The following is a 23858-nucleotide window of genomic DNA, read 5'->3' as shown; positions in this document are numbered from 1 at the left end:
AGGGGACAACATCACATGCAGAAAGCTAGTACTTTACATTAGGGGTAGTTTTTCTGTGTCTGGATGGGAGACCTGGGTTGACAGTAGGGTGACCAGACAGCATATGTGAAAAATCGGGACAGGGGTGGGGGGTAATAGGAGCCTATATAAGAAAAAGACCCAAAAATCGGGACTGTCCCTATAAAATCGGGACATCTGGTCACCCTAGTTGACAGACCTACAAGGCCCTCACCTCACCTTGTTTTTCCACAAAGCCAGGGGAGTGGTGTGATTGAGAAATTCACTAAGGATTGAGAAATTCACTGAGGATTTTCACCTGACTCTGTGGTATTCTGAAAAAAGTCAACCAGAGGCAGATACCAAATATGGAAAATTTCAACAAAGCTGAGCATTGTTAATTGTTAGGTGACCATGCCGGTGCTTGCCTATATTAGGAGAATTGTTTTTCTAATGTGTTTCAAAATTTTCTATGCGGCTTTCACAACTCTTTCACCCTGAATCTCCTAACTTGTTTGCATTAAAAGTTGAATGCTATTCGAACATTGTTTTTATGAAGTTCCATATGCTGTCTTTTCTCCCCTTTCTTTTTCTAATGAACACAAAAAGGCTAGTAAAACTAGTAAAACAGCTCACTCTCATTGGAGGAGGTTTTAATGCTTGTTAGTGTGAAGCACTGAGCTATCGTAATGACAAGTGCAGTATAAGAACATTGCAGGATCGAGGCCTGAGAATCAATCAGATCTGTTGCATGGACCTCTGCACTCATGTGCAGCCCCATTGGAGTCATCAGCAAATCTGATTGCAGGATAGGCCTTAGATTATAAATGCTTTGGGGTGAGGCACATATCTTCCTTTATGATTGTCCAGGAGTAATAAATAATCAGACGAGGAGAGACAGCACAAGACTGGGAGTCAGGAGATCTGGGTTCTCTTCCCAGCTCTGCCAGTGACTTCCTGCATGAACTTGAGAGAGGCACGTGAGCGCTCTGTGCCTCAGTCTCCTCTTCTGTAAAATGGGGATGATAATACCTGCTTCACGAGGTTGTTGTAAGACTTACTTCGTTAGTGATGTGTCAGTCACATGCTTTGAGGTCCTTGGATAAAAGATGTGTTAGAAGTATCATAGCTACACCAAGATTCTTTTAAAGTTCTCTCCAGGTATGATATAATAAAGCAAGAAAAGATGTTAGGATGTTTGTTCATGCTGTAGTGATCTTGGTGCCCTATTTAGCATTTCTTGATGAAAGTAAAGAATACACTTCTGATGATCCTGCAGTTCTGGACCCCTTGTCAGACTTGATAAATAATTCTTCTCTCTTTTACTGCCCACACCAGCAGAATTCTATTGATTTTTATTTATTCTGATTGTGCTGCAGTGCTCTTGCCATATCCTATCAGTATACCTGCAATCCTCTCGGCCATTGCCACCCGTTCAAACAAGAAGTTCAAGTGTGCAACACAGTGTAGCATTGTTCTAAACAATCTGTGAAATGGAGCTTGTGTTAATGCTGTTTTTCTACCTAAAGAGGGTTGCAAAGCAGAACTTGTGATGATGTTGTACAAACAATGATTTAAAACCCCTCTCATGCCCATTTCAGATATTTGGAGCTAGCAGATCCAACTAAAAAGAAGGGTCTGACAGTGGCAGCTGTGGGTCAGAATTCTGGGTGTAGCTCGGTAACTCCCCTGAGCTCTCCATGAGTCAAAGATGTTTGGAAAGTGCCTCTCAGGACTGTGCCGTGGTTGCTGGGCTTTTCAGCAAAATGCTACTGTTTCAGGGCTCCTTCCTGAAATATGCCAATATGTGTTATGCAGTTTGGGGAGCTGGAGCAGTTGTCCCACATGCGGGTCCTTCATTAGGAAAAGCTATTTCACTGAGTTAACAACAGTGAATGACACAGAGAATTGCGATAAAGGGAAGTTAAAAGGGAGAGAAATTTTGGGTGACTGCATATATGAGTCAAAGAAGATTATTTGTGGGGTGGGACCCTCAGTGTCCCTTCTGCCCCAATGTTAGACCCTTCACTGGGGTCTGATCAGTTAACTGCAAATGAAGAGATGCAGTTGCTTTTTGTCTTCCCTAGTGCTTGAGTATGGGAGTCATGAACACTGGCATGAGTCCCCACCCCACAAATGATCTTTCTTGTATGCTGTCAACCACAATTTCTCTTCTTTCTTTTTTCCCTGGCCTCTCGTAAACTCCTGTTTCTTGCGTCATCTGGACTGGCAGGGACTCTTCATATCCTGCCTACTTGCCACCAGGATTGGGAGATGGAGTCCCCAGAGTGGGCTCTCCATTACTGGTGCAACTGCTGCCTTATCTACCTGCTGCTAATGTTCCAGCACCAGTTCTTCATGAGCTTGTAGTTCTCTTCTCCCCATCCTCACACAGGGCTTCTCACTGTGGGTCTGATCCAATGCCCTTCAAAGTTAATGGAAAGTGCCCCATTTACTTCAGTGGATTTTGGATTAGGCCCTTAGTCCCTAGGTGGTGCCAAATGTTCTCTTGTTCCGTGAGACCACCAGTACCAGGGCAGGGACCCTGCCTAGCAAGTTAGACAAACCGTATGTCAAGCCAAAAAAAAAGTGTCAACAGGGCATAATCGCTGGGTTTAGTCCTGCACTTCCCCCTCCATTGAATATATAAAGTGTGTGTGTGTGGGGGGGGGGGGGGGGGGGAGATTAAGGCATGGGGTCACGCATTGAGGCCCCAATCCAGCAAAGTACTTAAACACCTGTGCTTTGCTAGATCGGCACATGAATAATGAGGATAAAAAGAAATATTAACAGCTGTCTGATTGACTGCACACAGTTCATCCTGTGCATTGAATGAGGCAGGAAGTCTGTAGAACAAATAGTATGTGATAATTTAATTAAACACTGTGTCATAATTCATGTGCAGGTAGAATTAAGGTTGCACAGGCCTTAATTCTGGCAATTCCTACTTTTGAATGCTTGGCTTTGCAACCTTAGTAACATTCTTTCAATATAGTATTTTTGGTGTAGTATTTGTGTGTATATGTATTGGGCACATTGTACCATCTAGCTATAGACCTCATAGGCGAGCTGGTAGCACCGTTTATTATTAAGCGTGCCCCAAACTTCCCATTTAAAGGCCCTGATTTCAGTAGTTTATAACTTTCCCAAATTTTAACCATTCAGGATATAATTTCGTATGCTGGGTGTTTGCTTCAGCTTGAATTTTTTTTGTTGTTGAAAACTTCAGCACAGATGTCTGTGTTCTTGAAGATAAAGGTGAGGGGAAAATAGGTGTTTTTTCCTCATGTTAAAAATTCTGGCAACATTTTTAGAGACTCTATGGAGCCCCCATGCTTTGAAGCCGGGCTTGAAATTTCAAAAGGGGTGGCCTTTGTTTCAGAGATGTGCCTTTTTCTGTCCCTGGGAAAATCCACTCAGATTTGGCGGAGTTACAAGCCACAGTTCGCATGTGCTCAGTAGAGACTTGCTGGAGCTTTGCACCTAAAATCTCCTGTCAGCGGCAGCTCCAGGCACCAGCGCTCCAAGCGCGTGCCTGGGGCGGCAAGCCGCGGGGGGCGCCCTGTCGGTCCCTGCGAGGGCGGCAGTCAGGCAGCCTTCGGCGGCTTGCCTGCAGGAGGTCCGCCGGTCCCGCGGATTCAGCGGCAATTCGGCGGTGGGTATGCTGAAGCCGCGGGACTGGCGGACCTCCCGCAGGCATGCCCCCGAATCCGCGGTACCAGGGACCTCCAGCAGGCATGCCACCTAAGGCAGCCTGCCTGCCGTGCTTGGGGCGGCAAAAAAGCTAGAGCCGTCCCTGTCTCCTGTGGAAAAAAAAGAGCATATGATCATATAATTAAAGACTGTATCATAATGCATAAGCAGAAGGGGGCTAAATTAAGGTTACCCAGGCTCTATATATGTTCTAATCCAAACAGGAATTAATTCAGGGAAGTCCTATGACCTGTTTTGCAGGAAGTCGGACTAGATAATCACAGCAGTCATTTCTGGTTTTATAATCCATGAATTACTGTTCTCCAGCCCATATCATGTTGTCACAGTGCTGTATGGTAGTGATGCCTGCTCTTGTAAAATACAGTATGAAAATCTGAATGATTATTATTGATGAACATACACAATCTTATTGCTATTTTAATGATTATTTTTAATATATAACGGTGAGGTTTTAATGCTATAGCAGCAGACAATTAACCAGTTTTGCTGAAGGCTGAGATAGTTATTGTGGAAAATTGTTAACATGACATGATATAGTTAGGAAATAATAATCGCTTAGGGTGGAAAGGATGTTCAGTGAGTCGTGCAGAGTGTAGACCCATACCCATGCATCAAGTTGGGAGTTTAGTACTCCTTAACCCTGTTTAACACTGTATTTGCCTATCATCTTGAGGAAGGAACCTCCATCCTCCATCCACCAACCTCTGTGATAGCGAGCAAGAGTAAGCAGCAGGAGCTGCCAATGATTGCAAAGGGAAACATACCATGCAAGCCCTTCCCTTTGCCCCTAGAGAACATCAGCAGATGATCTCCAGACACTCCCATTAAAATGGGCACCATCTGACTGGGTGATTGGTTTTGTTCCACCCACCAGAGATGGTTGGTAAAGCGGGGTTGGGGAAAATAAAGCACTGTTTAAAAAAATAATTTGATACGAAAACAATATCACCTTGAATATTTTGCTCATACGTTGTTCATCGCTCATGACTCTTTTGAGTGTAAGCTCTGTGTGGCAGGGAACGTGTCTTTCTATGGCATATTGTGGGGGCTAATATTAAGGCAGATAAAATTAAATATTCAGAAATGTGGTTACTCAGCGGAGTGTGACTATGATGCTATTGAGCAAAGTAAACACCCCAGTGTACTGTGTATACATAGTGCCAGAAACTAACTGTTCTGTGCCAGGCCATATATTGGCAAGATTACTCAAGGAAGCCCCTGGCAACAAGAAAAACCCAACCCCAAGCACTCTTCTTTGGCAGATAGAAATAAATCTGGACACTGAGATACTCTTGCCATTAGATAACTGGCAGATCAAATATTTACAAGGAACATACGGTACTGTTTTAGCTTTACTCCATTATGTTACTACCAGCCAGTCAGAATGTACAGCAGCTGGAGTTTATTTACTTAACAGAAAATCATAGGTTGTGGAGCTCTTGCATTCTGATTGGCAAATGACAATGTATAGTAAGGTAGTGGTCTCCAGGGCATAGCTGCTGAGTTTGTTTATTACTGTACTATTTTTTTTTTAAAGTTTTCTGTAATTTCTTTTCCCCCACCACCACTATTTTTTTTGATGATTAAACAAAGGGCTTAAATTGCTCATGAATCAATAAATGTGTCAGCTTGTGGTCTTTTTATGTATTTATCATTAAGTTATTTATGCCTCCTCCCCCCGGCAAGAAAAATAGTTAAATATATATCCTGCATAGTCGTCTTATGCAAATAATTGTCTTGTCAATGTATCCCTACCCTCTAACAATGCCTGCACACATTCACAACAAATCAAATCCTTGTTAACTTCCATTTCCCTAGGTAGATTTGCCAACAAAAAAATCATATGGGTAGAAATAAAGTGCAACAATATTCAGAGATTTCAAGGGCTGGCAAAGTATAGAAATTCCGAGCAATAGAGTGAGCTGCCTTGTCCACCACAAGAGTAACCCTCTCCACCCCCACCCCATCAGCTGTTGGAAAGCTATAACAACTGGCTGGGTGGCTGCATGTCTGGTGTTGAAGAATGAGGGAGAAAATAAGGGAATAAAAAGAAAATATATAATGATCACCATATGTTTAATAATCATACCTGTTTAAAATACTGATTTTTGTTTTGTTCTCCTTAAATGATTCTGTTATGTGGAAGGGTTTAACCCAGCGGTTACAAAACAACATTTCACACCATTTCAACCTGTTTAACGGATTTCTGTTAATTTCATTGAACCATTTGAGAAGAACCTCTTTGCAGGGGACTTTCCTGGGCTGGGGAAGCCAAGGGGGAAAGGAGATTGCACTATAACTCCCCTACCATCTCAGCTACTTTTGCAGAATACCAATCTGGCTTCATCAGAATTCACATGATGAGATTTCTAGTATGAGGCCCAAATCAATCCAGTTTTGAGCTGAAAGAGTAATGTCCTGTTCCTTTAAGTATAGGCATGGAAGCTCAAGTGACTAACAATATTCCTAACTCGGAATGTTGCCTTCAGTAAACATATTGGTTGCTCATCCACTGATCTCTTGGCTGTTTGTACTACAGACCATGTGTTCAGATGGCACTGTGCCTGTGTACAAAGTGTTATGCAAGTTTCGCGAAGACAGAGGTGCCAAGCAACCTTCGATGGGCGGCCCACATTGCTCTGTTGATGTAGCAAGAGGATGCAATAAGTCATTTTTTGGTAAGAGTGCCACAGGAGTAGCACAAGCCTGTTTGCTCTTATCATGCTGGTTCACATCCATGCAGAATACCTGGATAGGAAGGCAAGGAGGGTGTGGAGCTTGCGGGTGTATGTGGCTGCCAATCTAGGCAGCTTGTATTCCAATGGGTGCATATAATAGTCACTGGGGATACAATGAGGTAGCAAATCATGGATTATAGAGAAGTACAATTCACAGTCCCTGTGAAGAAAAGGACATAGCAGACAGTGCTGCCACGGGATACACTCAGATCACAGGCTGTGCACTAACCCAAGTAGTCAAGCCACCCATGGAACATAATTGTGATTGGTGTCTAATGGTCAGGGATCAGGGCAACCCAACAAGCGCAGCTGGTCTGCAGCAGGCTACCTGATTGACTGCATCACCTGATTAGTCAGGAAGGGCAGCTGGATGACTTTTAGCCAAGCAGCCGTGACAGCTCTCTGGCTGCTCAGTGCATTCACTCCTGTAGCTGCTATCCTCCCTGTGCCTGCTGCTCCTCGCTTTTTCCCCCTGTCCTGCTCCAGCACTGCTCCTAGTCCTGTTCCTGCCTTGTTTCCTAGCCGTGCTCCTACTCAGTCCTTGCTACCTCAGTTTGCTCCTGGTTCTGGCTTCCTTACCCTGACCCTGGTTCTTGACTCCAGCTCTGACTCCTGATGTGGCTACTGATTCCTGTCTGCAGCCTTGACCCTTGGATTGGAGCCACTTCCCAGTGCCTGCTTTGTCCACTAGGCCTGACTCCTGCTCTGACCAATAGGCATGACTGCCCACAGCCAGGTCTCTTACACTAATGCCCTTTTTATGTGTGGCAGTACATAGATCAATACCAAATGGGGTTTTGATCATTGCTCTGCCTTTGCCCTGACTTGTAGGAGTCAACAAAGATGGATTACTCCTCTGTTAACCACAGCCAGGCCATGGTTAGATCCACTCTTGACCATCATGTGTCATCACCTGCGAAGGACTGGTAGCAGAGTATTTTGAGGGGCATTAACCATGTGTATATCCATGTAGTGGCAATTGCTGTTCCCAAGAACCTTTTCCCCATGTAGTGATAACACTGGTCTCTGCACACTGTAGTGGACTATAACACCAGGCATTTATACGGTGCTTTGCTAACAGTCTTCAGATCTGCAAAACTCACTGCCTTCAACAGGATTCTACACAGAAGTAAGGGTGTATACATGCTGATCCCTTTTTTTAGGATTGCAGTTATAAATAAGGTATGTTCCCTGTCCTTGAGACTGTACCATCTCATTTTGAATGTACCGTACACACTGGTCATTGTAAGTCACCATCTGTATTGGGTTGGGGCATAATGGAGAAAAGAGGTGGTGTGTCTTTGTTTGATAGCAGTCTAAAGTGTAACCAGAGCTAGACAGGAACCCAACTTCTGTGGACATTCAGTCAGGATTTCCTGGCTTGCGTTTAGGCTGTGCAGCAGCCAGTTGGTGGAGCTGGCATATTCTTTGTGGCCAGAACTGAGAGCTTGTACACACTGCCACTTATGTCGGTATAACTTATGTCGCTCCAGGGTGTGAATGAGCCACCCCCAGAGTGACGTCAGTTACACCGATCTTAGCACCGGTGTGGACAGCCATGTCGCCGGGAGAGCTTCCCCCGCTGACATAGCTACCGCCTCTCGTGGAGGTGGTTTTATTATGCTCATGGGAGAGCTCTCTCCAGTCAACATAGAGCATCTTTACTAGACGTGCTGCATTGGCACAGCTGTAGCGCTTCTAGTGTGTAGACTAGCCCTGAGAAACAAGGGGTGTCTGTCTGCCCCCCCCTCCAAGATTCCTTCTTCCTCAGAAAAAAATACTCATCCACTGATACAGAAGATCTTGTGAGCACTGTACCATCTACTATTTGTAACTAATATGGAGGAAATTATTGAGGTTTTTTATTATGCCCTGTGTGTTCCTTTTCAGATGACTCCACTAATAAACCAAGCATGTGATGTCCTGCTGAGTAACTTGAAGGTGTATGCAGATTCTGGCAAGGCTTTTGATATCCAAAGGTATATTCACCACACTACAAATGAGAACCACCTTTTCAAAATACTTGAATAGTCACGCTTCCCCTAAATACACACTTACTTTACAAAGGGAGTTCTCAGTCTTTTTCGGAGGGTGGATCACAGCTTAATGCTGGGGTGTGTCTGATGAGACACCTCTCCTTTGCAGTCATTATCACTCTAAAGGTATGTCTATGCTGCAAATAAAACACCACGGTGCTGAGTCTCAGAACCCGGGTCAATCAGGCTCGGGCTCGCAGGTCTTGGGCTGCGGGGCTAATAATAGCAGCATAGATGTTCCCGCTTGGGCTGGAGCCCTGGATCTGAAACCTGGTGAGGGCTGATGGTCTTGGAGTCTGGTCTCCAACCCAAGCAGGAATGAATACACTGCTATTTTTAGCCCTACAACGGAACCTCAGAAGCCCATGTCAATTGACCTGGTCTCCGAGACGCAGAGCTGTGGGTTTTTCTTTGCAGTGTAGACATACCCTAACATCCCTGTGGCAGCAATTGCTTATTTGGAAAAGTAATTTTAGGAAAGTATCTAAGGTATTTGTAGCTATCTTTTAATGAAGTGTAACAGCTGAAAACAAAAAGGAGAGATGCTTCAGTCTGTGTCCAATCAGCTCCCTGTAGTCCACTAGAACATAAGAATCAGTAGCGTAGCTGGGGGGTTCAGGTGAAGCGGCTGCTTCCCCTGACCACATTCCCCAAAAGTGGCGCCTTTTTAATTTTCATACTTACTCGGCGCCACTTCTGGGTCCTTCCGCTTCCGGGCCTCACTCAGCGCCACTTCCGGGTCCTTCCGCTGTCTCCTCCCTCTTGCTACTCACTTCATCAACAACAAAAGAAGTCTCCTCTCCCGACTGGAACTCGTCCATCTTTCCTCCGGCTCGGACCGCAGCCGCTCACGCCGCCAGCCTGTAGCGAACGCCCCGTCCCCGTCCCCTGATAACTCCTCCGCCATTATGAGGGGACGGGGCATTCGCTACAGGCTGGCGGCGTGAGCGGCTGCGGTCCGAGCCAGAGGAAAGATGGATGAGTTCCAGTCGGGGGAGGAGACTTCTTTTGTTGTTGATGAAGTGAGTAGCAACAGCAGCGGTGCACTGACCCCCGCCACCCACCTGGGCACCCCCCCTCCTCCTCGGCTGCTTCCGGGTTTTTCTTTTCTTTTTTTCGCGGGCTGGCCTGCTGGCTCCTGCCTCCCGGCACTCCGGGCGACCGACAGAACGGAGCCACGGGCTCCCGGTGCTCCGGCCGGCGCAGCGGGGCCACGGGCTCCCGGCGCTCCGGCCAGGACTCTGGCCCTGAGAGCGTGGCCGGGGGTCTCTGTGCCCCGGACAGTGCTCCAGATGGGGAAGTGGGGCGGCCCTGCGCATGCGCTGCTCTGTCTTTTGGCGGCATTTCGGCGCATGCGCAGGGCCGCCGAAATGCCACCGAAGGACCGGTGCCTTTTTTCTCCGCCACTCCTCCTCGGCTGCAACCCTGGCTACGCCACTGATAAGAATGGCCATACTGGGTCAGATCAAAGGTCCATCCAGCCCAGTATCCTGTCTACTGACAGTGGCCAATGCCAGGTGCTCCAGAGGGAGTGAACCGAACAGGTAATGATCAAATGATCTCTCTCCTGCCATCCATCTCCACCCTCTGACAAACAGAGGCTACGGACACCATTCCTTACGCATCCTGGCTAATAGCCATTAATGGACCTAACCTCCATGAATTTATCTAGTTCTCTTTTAAACCCTGTTATAGTCCTAGCCTTCACAACCTCCTCAGGCAAGGAGTTCCACAGGTTGACTGTGCGCTGTGTGAAGAAGAACTTCCTTTTATATGTTTTAAACCTGCTGCCCATTAATTTGATTTGGTGCCCCCTAGTTCTTATATTATGGGAACAAGTAAATAACTTTTCCTTATTCACTTATGAATAGAAACATTCACTTAGAAACATATGAACACAGGAACTGCCATACTGGATCAGACCCATCTAGTCCAGTATCCTGTCTCTGACAGTGCCAGCACCAAAAGCTGGCAAGGAACCCCAGGTTAGGCAGTTGTAGGATAATTTGCCTCAACTTTAGTTCTCATCCTCATCTCTAAATAGTCAGAGATTGGCATAAACTCTGAAGTATGAGGTTGAATATCCCTTTCAAAATTTTTGTTGGCATTAACTATTATAACTCTGGTTATTCTTGTTATCCATATTAATGTCCAATTCCTTTTTGAATCTTGCAAAATTCTTGACCTCAGTAACTTCCTGTAGCAATGAGTTCCACAAGCTAATTAAGTGGAAAAGGATTTCCTTTTATTGGTTTTGAATTTTCCAGCTTTTAATTAAATTGACTGTCCCATTGTTCTTATGTTATGAGACAGGGAGAACAGAAGCTCCCGATCTACCTTCTCTAGACTATTTCATATACAAGTATACAGTTATTTTATATACTTGTATCATATCCTCTCTTATCCATCTTCTCTCTAAGGTAAACAATCCCAGTCTCTGCAATCTCTCTTCATATGATAGTTTTCCCATGCCCGTAATCATTCTCGTCGCTCTCCTCTGAACCCCCCTTTAATTCTGCGCTGTCATTTTTTTAGATGAACTTCAGAATCCTTGGAGGTATACCATCTGTTGCTTTTTAAATTATCATTTTGTTCCAATATCTCTTCTTCTGACACCTTAATCTCTGATAGTACCTCATCTTTATTAGCAGGAAAGAGCAGGTCCAGGGTAGGTATCTCCCCAATATCCTCTGCAGTGAAGACTAATGCAAAGAAATAATTTAGTTTCTCAGCAATGTCCTTGTGTTCCTTTGTGGCTCCCTTCAGTCCCTGATGATGTGCAAACCATCAGTGGTCCATCGACCACAGTTTGAGAAATGCTGCTGTACAATATATGGATAGAAATTATTGGCAGGGTTATAAGGAACATTCTCACAGATAGGGATCTGCTTTTGAACTAAAGAGGCAGCTTTTTCATGGTCAAAGCACCAGAGAATCTGATACCTAGAATCAAACTAGTCTTTCATAAGATGACATGGGGGCTGTGACCGTGGATAATTTGATAGTTGTTTGTGAACCCCTGACACATTGCATTTGATTTATAACCATTTATAAAGAAACTTTTTTTTCTTTTTATAATTTAGAAGTACAGTTCCTGACCAAAAGGGTTATATAAACAATATTAAAATTTCTTACATGAACTTTAGAGGAGGCTGGAGGCTGTTATTATTAATAGCACTTAGCCTTTGTTGTTAGAAGAATAAGGAAAAAAATTGCTTTAGGTGAAACTCAAATCTAATGAAAATTGATCCAAATCTAAAAAACAAAGGGGGAAAAGATATAATGTGATATTTGTGAAGCAGATATTGAGAGAACAAGTTAAGAATTACTTAAACAAGTTAGATATCTTCAGGTTGGCAGGGCTTGGTGAAGTAAATCCTAGAATACTTAAGGAACTGTCTGAAGAGATCTCTGAGCCATTAATGATTATCTCTGAGAACTCCTGGAGGATGGGAGAGATCCCAGAGGACTGGAAAAGGGCAAATATAGTACCTATTGATACAAAGGGGAATATGGCCAATCCATGGAATTATAGACCAGCTTGCTTGACTTCAGTACCCAGAAAGATAATGGTGCAAATATTCAAACAATAAATGTTGTAAGCCCCTAGAATATAATAAGGTGATAAGTAATAGTTAGCATGGATTTGTCATGAACAAATCACGTCAAATCAATGTAATATACTTCTTTGACAGGGGTAACAAGCCTTGTGGATAGGGAGGAAACAGTAGATATGATATATCTTGACTTTAGTAAGGCTTTTAATGCTGTCTTACATGACCTTCTCATAAACAAACTAGGGAAATGTAGCCTAGACAAACTTGCTATAAACTGGGTGCAGAAATGGTTGGAAAACCATACTCAGAGAGTAGTTACGGTTCACAGTCAAGCTGGAAGGTCATATTGAGTGGGGTCCTGCAGGGAACTGCCCTGGGTCAGATCCTAGTCAATATCTTAATAAATAATATGGATAATGGCACAGAGAGTAGACTTATAAAGTCTGTGGACAATACCAAATTGGGAGGGGTTGCAAGTGCTTTGGAGGACAAGATTATAATTAAAAATAATCTTGACAAACTGGAGAAATGGTCTGAAATAAATAGGATGAAATTCAATAAGAACATATTTAAAGTACAATACTTAGAAAGGAGTAATCAACTGCACAAATATAACATGGGAAATGACTGCCTAGGAAGGAGTCCTGCAGAAAAGGATCTGGGGGTCATAGTGCACCACAAACTAAATATGAGTCAACAATATAATACTGTTGGAAAAGAAAAAGCGAACATTATGGGCTGTATTAGCAGGAGGGTTGTAAGCATGAAATCTTCCACTCTACTCAGCACTGATAAGGCCTCAGCAGGAGCTCTGTGTCTAGTTCTGTGCACCACACTCTGGGAAGGATGTGGATAAACTGTAGAAAGTCCAGAGGAGAGCAACAAAAATGATTAAGGGTCTAGAAAATATGACCTGCAAGGAAAGATTTAAAAAATTGATTTTGTTTAGTCTGGAGAAGAGAAGACTGAGGGGGGAACATGATAACAGTATTCAAGTACCTAAAAGGTTGTTATAAAGAAAAGGATGATAAATTGTTCTCCTTATCTACTGAGGATAGGACAAACTGCAATTTAAACCCTTTGCTTCATGGAAGATTTAGGTTAGCCATTAGGAAAACTTCCTAACTTTAAGGGTAGTTAAACACTGGATCAAATTGCTGTGGAGTCTCTGTCATTGGAGGTTTTTAAGAACAGGTTAGACAAACACCTGCAAGAGATGGCCTAGATAGTACTTAGTTCTGCCTCAGTGTAGGGGACTATTGAGGTCCATTCCAGTCTTACATTTCTGTGATTCTATGGAGATGCAAACAAGCAGCTAATGATGTCATGTTCTTAAATTCAATGCAGGAGTTACGGCTGCTTCACCTTGGATGTCGTCGCTAGCGTGGCTTTCGGTACCCACGTGGATTCTCAGAAGAATCCTGATGATACCTTTGTTAAGAACTGCAAAAAATTCTTTGAGTTTTCAATGCTTAGGCCCATCCTAATTCTAAGTAGTAAGTATAGCCCATCTTTGTCTATTTATTTATTTATATTTATTTTTAAAAAATTATTCTTGAGTCACAAAACCTTGTGAAGTGGGAGCAGGAAGACATACTGAAAGCTTTGATTTAGAGGTATTCACAGTGCAGCCCATACACCAAATACAGCCAGTAGATTTCTACAATGTGGCCCGCATCCACCCTCATCTTCATTGTGAACATATTTCCTTATGAACTGCATGTCCCAAAAGGCAATGCTTCACCTTGATCTGAGTGGAAGTCTTCTGGGACCTGTAGTCTCTGTGGGCTACACTTTCATAGTGAAACTGAGTCACTGCAATGTAATCCATGTTATGTGAATTAAGTGCGGTCTGTGGACTACTGACAGATTCTTAATAAGGCCCATGCTTGAGCCAGGGCCGGCTCCAGTTTTTTGCCACCCCAAGCGAAGAAAAAAAAAATAGAAAAAAAGGAAAAACCCGATTGAGCTGCCGCCAAAGAGGAAGAGAGGGAGTGAAGGACCTGCCGCCGAATTGCCGCCGAAAACTGAAGCGGAGTGATTGAGCTGCTGCCAAAGTGCCGGTGAAGAGTAAGAGAGGGACTGAAGGACCCGCCACCGAATTGCCGCCTCAGACCCAGACGTGCCGCCCAAATAACGGACGGACTGCCGCCCCTTTCTATTGGCCGTCCCAGGCACCTGCTTCCTTTGCTGGTGCCTGGAACCGGCCCTGGCTTGAGCAGTTTGACTGCCCTCTGTTTACTTGGTAGGAATAAAAAGCCCACCCCCAACAAAATCATACAGAAGGGGGATGAGGTGAGGGGATAAGTGTGTCCTGATATCATAAGTCCTTAAAATTATCATTTAAACAGCAGCTGTCTGGCTGATGTCTGTAAAGGATGAAGATGATAAATGCTGGTACAGGAGGCCATTAAAAGAATGTATTTATTTTGAGGTGAAAAAATAGGGACTGCATTATGGGACTGGTAATGGAATATAAAGCCTTAGGTCATAAATTCTAGTCCAGCTGAGGCTGATTGCGACTAAGGCCTTGTCTATACTTAGATAATTAGGAAACATAATTGCAGAAGCTGTAGTGTAGACAGGGCTCATTCCTTTTTACCATCCTGTTATTTAGACCTGCTCAGAGTAGGGTTAGAAAACATGATGGTACAAAGTTCCTGAGCCCATCTGAACATTGTCTGCACTGCAGATTGCACCAGTACTGTCACCGATGGAGCTGTCCCCATTGGGAATTGTGTATCTGTAAAATCCTTGTGTGAAATCCTGGCCCCATTGAACTTGATGGAAGTTTTGACATTGACTTCAGTGGGCCAGGTATCAATAAGGCCTTAGTGAGCCAAATCCTCCATTAAAGAAAGTAAGTTTCTGCATCATGTGGGGTGTGTGCATGGAGAAGGCTGGTCTTCAGCATTATCCTTGCCACTAGTGCATCACACAGTTTGAGTCACAACAGCTTGTTGGCTTGCATGCCGATCTCACAGGAGTGTTATGACAGTTAGTTAGTGTTGGTAAAGCTGCTTGAAGAGGCTCATGGTGCACTGTTGTGATAGCCAAACAGGGAGCTGTTTGATAGCTTAGTGGGTAAGGGTTCACCTGCCAGCTTAGTTATACTGAAGTGCAATACTTCAGGTTTCTAGTCACTGATTATAAATACTAAGGGGAAGGAGTGCACCCTTGGGCCCTGGTTACGTTTTAGTGACATCCTGCTTCCAGGTTCCCTCTGCCTTGGTCTCTTCTGTAAAAGGGTGTGTAGTAGAAAGAGTAAAGTAGGCAACCAGTTTCCTATACATGGACAGGGAGCAGGAAATGGGAGATAGGTTACCATCCATCTAGATCAGTGTTTCCCAAACTTGGGACACTGCTTGTTTAGGGAAAGCCCCTGGCGGGCCAGGCCGGTTTGTTTACCTGCTGCGTCCACAGGTTCGGCCGATCGCGGCTCCCACTGGCCGCGGTTCGCTGCTCCAGGCCAATGGGAGCTGCTGGAAGTGGCGCAGGCCGAGGGATGTGCTGGCCGCATACTCCATACCCTGCCAAGCTAGCTTGTAGGATTAAAAATCTCAGATTTAATTATCTGGGGGTAGGAGGGGGGAAACTCCTTTTTTCACCATGATGCTCCAGCATTATGAGGTTGCATTGAATTTTTGTACTGTGGGACAAAACTGCAAATCGTGGCAAACTTTAGAGGACGTGTGACTAACAAGAGATTCCTAGCCAAAAGAGGCTGGAGGATATGCAATATCAGTCTGTAATGGAGGGATGAAATTAGAGAAATAAGTGGTATAAAATTAAAACAGCCTACTCAATGGGGGCCCAAATAAAGTTGGGATGGGGGAGATAAGTGTTCCTACACCTAACGTCAATGTTCTCCTTTTAATAATTTCTTACAGTTGCATTTCCATTCATAATGATCCCACTGTCCCGGATTTTGCCAAACAAGAGTCGTGATGAGATGAATGGATTTTTTATCAAAGCCATTAAGAATATGATTGCCTTGAGAGACCAACAAGATGCAAATGAGGTAAGGCATCTCTGTAATAAATGTAAGGGTGGGCAAGTGTATTTGGATAAAATCAGAACTCACACACCCCTTGGTCTAAAATGCAAACTAAGCCTGATTTTAAAGTTCAAAATAATATTGGTGACGTTTTTTGTCTAACTTTTACATGCTTCTGCCCCTGTGTGTGTGTGTGTGTGTGTGTGTGCGCGCGTATGGCGGAGGGGGCGGGGGAGAAGAGAACAACTACTAAAATACAAGAAAAGCATCTGTCTTAGTATTTCTGCCCTGTTTAAAACAATGAAGTACAAAATTACTCATAAGGAGCTTGATCTCAGGAGATTTCCAGCCCAGTTTCTAGACCCAAGAGGTATTTATTATTTCAACCAAATCAGCTATCACCCATCACTTTGCAGACTGTTTCTTTTTCATCTAGACATGGGACTCTTCTAATTATCTAATACTGTGGCATTATAGAGTATGTGTAGACACTGGGCATTATAATAAAGGAACAGCTCAGTTCTCAATCTGACAAACATTTGGAACATAGACATGCACTTAAACCCCCTGACATAACAGCCCTTCAGGCTTTCTTCCTTTTGGACTGTTCTTCAACATGGGCTCTCCATTTTAGGCTCACAAATATGTTGACCCCTTAATTCTAGATTTATAGACAGAAATGAGGAATGTAAACAAGATTTCTATTTTGGAGGAAACAAATTTCTTTTTCCCATATAACTTAATTTGGCTGTAAAGTTTGACAGAGCATGCATGCCAACCAGCTGTTAATTCTGAAATATAGGAGGTGCCCTATCCAGTATCCAGGTTTGACACATCAATTGAATGGGAGGAAAACAAATCACACTGAGACCCATCACCCCACACTTGGGGTTATGACATATGCAAGAACAACAGATCCTCCTAACCATCCCTCTCAAACAGCCTAACCCCACATCTGCAATGCCACCTTTGAGAAAATAATGGATTTCAGCCTACTCAGCAGTATATCAGAGATGAATTTAAAACACAGATCAGTGTTCAGAGATATTGATATTTTCTATTTTGTTTTGTGCTCTGCTCCTTTTGACTCTACCGTTCCTGCTCTGTCTTGTATTCTTATGTTTGCTATGCTTTTGTCTTATTTTCCTTTTCCTCATTTTCTCCTCTAGCCATTCCTCCTCTTTCTCCCTCTTCTCTCCCTAGCTATCAGCCTCCTGTCCATCTCTGCCTCTGCATGCCTCTCCCCTCCACCCCCCACATCCTTTGTTTTCACTCTTCCCTACCCCCAGGTGTGCCCTACCACAATCATGGCTCATGCAGATGAGGCGCGTGGCTGCTGGCTCAGGCTGTCATGTAGGTGTTTTTGCTTACAGGTGGTGTGGCTGATCTGCCTATAGAGTCACCACTTCCAGCACAGACCACAGCCTGAGTGACTGACTCCTTATTGATCTAGCTGTAGATATGATGAGGGCTGGCTTAAAGATTCATGCAGAGTGGGGAGCTTATAGGGATAGCAGGACAGGGTATATTTGCAAATTCTGGGAGGTCTAGTAGGAAGTGGTTATTATTTATATATTTGTACACACAACCTGCTGCTGGCTGTAATTCTGCCTCCACCCAGGCTCTTGTCTACTTTGAAAAATTGTCCCATGGTAACTTTTACAAATGTTGGTAATGATGTTCTTATTGTTCAAGAACTTGGCCAAGACTTTGAAAAGTGACTATAGAGTTTGGTGCCTCAATGCCTTTTAAGTGTCTCAGGGTGGTCATCCAAAAACAGAGGCACCCAAAATCTTTAGGCACTTCTGAAAATGTTGACTCTTGTGAATAGATTGCCACCCAATTTTGCCAGATACAGGCAACAGTCATAACTTTCCAGGAACCAAAAAGCCTCATGCTAATTTATATAGAAAATGGAGAAGAATGCATCTGCCCTTCATGTCAATATGGAAATATGATCTGCAAAGACTACAGCTGGAACACTGAATGTTAAGACTTGTCATGAAATCCTGACCCCATTGAAGTCAATGGGAGTTTTGCCATTGACTTCAGTGAGGCCAGGTTTTTATCTGTAGACTCTGGTTTGCATCTCTGTATTAAGGATGATAGCCATGAGCCATGTTATAGAACTCATGGTGGTGCATTTGTCCAGTGGGTGACCTTTAAATCGCCCCATTCTTAGATGTTGCATTGTTTGCATCTTTATCCGCTTCACCTCCATTTTAAAATTTTGTTTATTTAATTTTTGCTGAAAAACATCATTTGGAACAAACTGTAAAACAACTAAGTGCCCCCCAAAAGTGATTCAGCTGGAGCACGTTTTTCTCCCACCTGCAACTAACATGCATGAAGAATAAATGAGAAAGGAAAGGAAGGCTTAAAAAATAACATGATGAGCAAAGTCAGCCTGTTATCACCATTGCTATATCAGTAAATGAAACAATGCTTGAAGATAATCGCACTGGGTAGATAGTAATTTTACAGCCAGATTTAGATCTATGCTTGCCGTTTATGAGATCTGGGATGTCACTTTTTCTTATTCCATCAGGTAGTGCTGCAGATGTCATTTTAATTACATACTATTCTTCTATGGTCAGTAAAATAATTTCGGTCCTGGATGGTCGTACTCATTGGCTTGTGTATAGAAACATTTTAGGGTCACATTTTGGGAAATTTAATTACAATACATTAAAATCATGCAAGGATGCAAATTATTATAAGAAACTTGCTTCCTTATATTTACATCAGAAGAAATTCGTCCTTCTGCAGAAGAACCAGCACAAGGCCTATGGACCCTTATAACCTGTTCTGAGAACTTAAGAGGGATTCTAGTGGTACATCTGCCTTGCACTGGCCCTTTTCACAGCGGTGGATGTCATCCTTATAACAAGATATGAAATCTAGGTCTTAGTCAAGTCAAAGGCAAAGCTCCCATTGACTTCAGTGAGGCCAGGATTTCACTCATAGTCCCTAGTAATAACAGCAACGCTTAGCTCATATGTAACAATTTTAAGTTTCTGAAGGATTTATGAACATTAACTAGTTAATCCTCACAACAGAGAAATTTAAAATATTATCAGCCTTTGAAACAAGGACAGCCTTAAATTGAAAATGAGAGTTTCATAATAGCTGCAACCAAAAGTAAACCTGCCCGAAGAATTGAATTTCTAAAATGCACAACTCTTTCCATTTCTCCAAGTGTCTCCTACTTTTCTAGCAACATAGTGTAATGTAAAATTATTAATTCATAGTTGTCAAATCCATGCGTGGTAGATAGTGACCAAATGTCATACCATCTGATGGGTCTTGTGGGTCTCAATCCAGTTCCTAATGAACAGGTAACAAAATCATCACCGGAATTTATGTTCATTAGCACCCTTGTTGGGTGGTTGAGTCTCAATCTGGCTGAGGGCCAAGGATTTACTAGGTATGCTGAATGCATTATCCATTACTGCAGGCCAGGGTGGAGATGTATCGAAGTATAGTGGAAGCTTGTACAACCTCTACTTATGCTTTATATGTTCTGGGTATAAAAGGAGGACAGCCGTCTCCAAGGTGAGGCGCCACAGAGAAGCCATTTTCAGCTGCCAGTAATGGGGATGGTGTGGCCTCTACTATAGTTTAGAGCAATCCTCTGGCTGCGCACTGTGCTAGCTCTATCCCACAAGGGGCTATTCATCATCCGGGAATTGCCAGGGTATAATGACACTGCAATCACGTCCATTCCCTGCCCCCCTCTCCCCAAATGCGACACACACCTTTCCCCCCCGTGCTGGGTAGGGGACAGCCCAGCAGTTGGCTATGCTGTGTCTATGCCACCCAAGGATTCCTTCAAGCAGGGGGAATGCCCAAGTGTGGAGATGCACCAGCTTTCCACCCCCAACCACAGAACAGCACAAAAAGACCAGGTGAAACCTGTGGCATTGAAAGCTGAATTTTGAGGAAAAGTGACACTAAATGTTTAAAAGCTTGTGGAGGAGTATATTGTTCTTTATGTCAGTTTTTAGTGCCTTAAAAGTATAATAATGCACTGTAAGAAAACAGATATCTTTTAATATATTTCTGTAGAAATCATGACCTGATTACATCTTTAATCTCTGGAACACTGGTTCCCAGAGAACTATACACAGAGCTCCACTGAATGGTTTACTAAGGGTAAGGTGTGTGTGTGTGTGTGTGTGTGTGTTGAGGGGGGAGAGGGATCATCTGAAAATCTAATTACTGTGCACACTGTTCCCTTCTCGCTCTCCTGCATCAATTCCCGTGAGCTTTTCTTTTTTTATGACCTAATGAACTATTTGCTTCAAGAGCTGCTTGAAATTAGTTGAGCAGAGGAAATCCTACTGAAGAAGTCTGATCCCATCCTTGTCAGGGGAAAACTATATGGTTACTAAGAAAACTTAGTTAAAAATTTGCTAAATTCTGTGTACATTCCAGGAGCCATATCTGTGTTTGAACTGTGGAAAATGCAGTGCAGATGTTAAAAAGTAAATATTGTTCTTAGGAGATAGCAGATGGAAGGATTAGACACCTATGAGCTTGTTTATATTAAATGCGGGGATGGTGTACATTAGGCAAACTTGTTACAAGGAAATAGTAGATAATCCACATTTATTGATGAATTATTTATTGCCTGACTCTTTTGGTTTTTTAAACATATAGGATCATAACAGTTCTATCTTCTTACATGGTCCCCATACCATAATATCTGAGCATGTCATCATCATTCATGAATTATCCTTGCAACATGCCTATGGCATAGGGAAATATAATTATCCCTATTTTTCAGCTGGAGAGCTGGGACATAGAAAAGTTAAGTGACTTGCTTAAAGTTACACAGGAAGTGTGTGACAGGTCTGGGAATTGAACCTGTATCTCCATCCACTGCCTGAGCAACAAGACCATCTTTCCTCTTGAAGATGATAAAGACCTTTTAGATTATCAGATTTATCTGCATGCATGAGCAAAATATAATGCCCCTACATAGGATGCGTCCGATGGCACAAAAGATCACATTCAATATTAATGGCAGTTACTGGTGCTCAGCATCTCTCAGAATCAAGCCAATAGTGCTTACGTTAGCACGTGCAACATTCTTTTCTAACTTTTAGTGAAGTCCTCATGGTTTTTGGAAGACTTCATCAATTTCCATAATTGCTGGAGATTTCAGAGAAGACAGCTAAACCTCTCAAGCCCCTGAAATCCCAGAGATACAATATAGTCAAAATCCCATTTTATCCCATTAGATCACCACTTTGAATCCACCCTTAGGTCAGAAGTGACCAAAATTGTAACCAGCTGAGGGTTGATTGTTGGCCTATGAGAAATGAGTTTGGTGGTTTCAGGCCAGATCCAAGTGCTGAGATACAATGAAAAATACGTCCATAATTGATACTAGATGGTGGTCTCGTAAGAAATCCAGGATAAAATAGGTGTGGAGAATGAACTACTTTCTCACCCACCCACTGTCCCTCAGAGGCACATTGGTGGAGCAGTCAGGAGAAGTTTGCATTGCCACCAAATCTGTCCTGAGGGCAGAATGCTTCTATCTCCACTGCTGCCAATCCAGCATTTTTCATGAGCACTGTGCTCACAGAAAAACTCTCTCTGCTCAGCGACCCACTGGCCACAAACAGGTATTGGGTTTGTTTGCTATTAGATATGTGTACTCTCACCATGGTTCTCTGTAGGACTGCTCACATACTTAGTTAGCATGTGTGTATTTGCATGGGCAGGCTGAAGGACTGAAACAATGCTGAGATGCCAGATTTTCCATAGTTTTTTGAGAAGCCTCAGTTTTTGAGTGTGTCCCCCCCCACCCCCACCCTCCCGAGCAGACCTCTATCTTATGGAAAGTGCCACGACATTGTAAATGTCTATGCGGAGTGGACTGAAGCTCATCCAAAAGACCAAGTTACAATGGAATTCAGTGTGGCTACATCAGAGGACATCTTGTCTTCAGCCTTGGTGAAAACAGACGTCTATATTGTAGCTTTACCAGTTTGTGGTACATTAGGGCTTGGTTTGGAAAGATGCCTCACCAGCAACAGTGGCAGGAGGCATTACAATAACAGAAATGTAGGGCTAGAAGGGACTTCCAGAGGTCATCTAGTCCAGTGTTTTTCAAACTTTTTGATACCACGTACCGGCTTGCTGCCTTCCTAAACTGTGTCAGGGAGATCTCAGGGACTGGTGCCGGTCCACCGACTGGTAATTGAGAAACACTGATCTAGTCCAGTGGTTCTCAAACTAGGGCCGCCACTTGTTCAGGGAAAGCCCCTGGTGGGCCGGGCCGGGTTGTTTACCTGCCGCGTCCGCAGGTTCGGCCGATCGCGGCTCCCACTGGCCGCGGTTCACCGCTCCAGGCCAGTGGGGGCTGCAGGAAGCGGTGCGAGCCAAGCCCTGTGCCGGCCCCCCTTCCTGCGGCCCCCATTGGCCTGGAGCGGCAAACCGCGGCCAGTGGGAGCCGCGATTTGCCGAACCTGCGGACGCGGCAGGTAAACAAACCAGCCCGGCCCGCCAGAGGCTTTCCTGGAACAAGTGGTGGCCCTAGTTTGAGAACCACTGATCTAGTCCATCACCCTAGGCTGAGGCAGGACCAAATAAACCCAGATCATCCCAGACAGGTATTTGTCTAACCTGTTCTTAAAAACCGCCAATAACAGAGATTCCACAACCTCCCTTGGAAGTCTATTTCAGAGCTTAACTACCCTTATCATTAGAAAACTTTTCCTAATATCTAACCTAAATATCTTTTGCTGTGGATTAAGCTCCCATGTCCGACATATGGCACTCCTGTTAATACACACCAGAATAATAGCCCTTTTCACAACTGCATCACATTGATGACTCATACTCAATTTGTGATCCATTATAACCCCCTTGATCCTTTTCAGCAGTAGTACTGCCTAACCATTTATTCCCCATTTTGTAGTTGTGCATTTGATTTTTCCTTCCTAAGTGTCATACTTTGCACTTGTCTTTATTGAATTTCATCTTGTTGATTTCAGATCGGTTCTCCAATTTGTCAAGGTCGTTTTGAATTCTAATCCTGTCCTCCAAAGTGTTTGCAACCCTTCCCAGCTTAGTGTCATTTGTAAATGTTATAAGTTTATTCTCCTCTCCATCATTCAAGTTATTAATGCAAGTATGGAATATTACTGGACCCAAGATGGACCCCTATTGGTCCCCACTAGATATATCCTCCCAATTTGACAGCGAACCATTGATAAGTACTCTTTTAGTGTAATCTGTCAACCAGTTGTGCACCCACCTCATAGTAATTTCATCTAGATCACATTTCCCTAGTTTGCTTATGAGAATGTCATGTGTGATTGTGACAAAAGCCTTATTAAAATCAAGATATATCATGAATACTGCTTCCCCCCAACCACTAAGCCAGTAACTCTGTCAAAGAAGGAAATTAGATTGGCTTGGTGTGATTTGTTCTTGACAAATTCATGTTGGCTATTACTTATTACCTTGTTATCTTCTAGGTGCTTACTTGTTCCAATATCTTTCTAGGCATTGAAGTTAGGGTGACCGGACTATAATTCCCCGTGTCCTCTTTGTTCCCGTTTTTAAAGATAGGTACTATGTTTGCCCTTCTCCAGTCCTATGGGATCTCCTCCATTCTCCATGAGTTCTTGAAGATAATTAACAAGGGTTCCAAGGTTGCTTCAGTTAGTTCCTTAAGTACCCCAAGATGAATTTCATCAGGCCCTACCAATTTGAATACATCTAATTTATCTAAATATTCTTTAATCTGATTTTCCCCTATTTTGGCTTCTATTCCTTCCCCCGTGTTGTTAATATTAAT

The 23858-nt window shown here is 43.5% G+C and overlaps 1 protein-coding gene across 1 annotated transcript in view; it reads left to right on the top strand.

The window, feature by feature from the left end:
• TBXAS1 (thromboxane A synthase 1) overlaps positions 1–23858 on the top strand; it is a 335034-nt gene that overhangs the window by 202517 nt on the left and 108659 nt on the right. The window contains exons 7-9 of the mRNA XM_024211589.1: positions 8340–8428; positions 13390–13538; positions 15933–16063. Coding sequence (XP_024067357.1) covers positions 8340–8428; positions 13390–13538; positions 15933–16063 — 369 coding nt within the window. The remainder of the gene's footprint in view (positions 1–8339; positions 8429–13389; positions 13539–15932; positions 16064–23858) is intronic.

Source organism: Terrapene carolina, unplaced genomic scaffold (assembly GCF_002925995.2).
Source record: "Terrapene carolina triunguis isolate 2854851 unplaced genomic scaffold, T_m_triunguis-2.0 Scaffold247, whole genome shotgun sequence".
Classification (NCBI taxonomy): Eukaryota; Metazoa; Chordata; order Testudines; family Emydidae; genus Terrapene; species Terrapene triunguis.
Note: the sequence above shows the minus strand (reverse complement) of the source record. Positions and strands in the feature narration are given on the sequence as shown.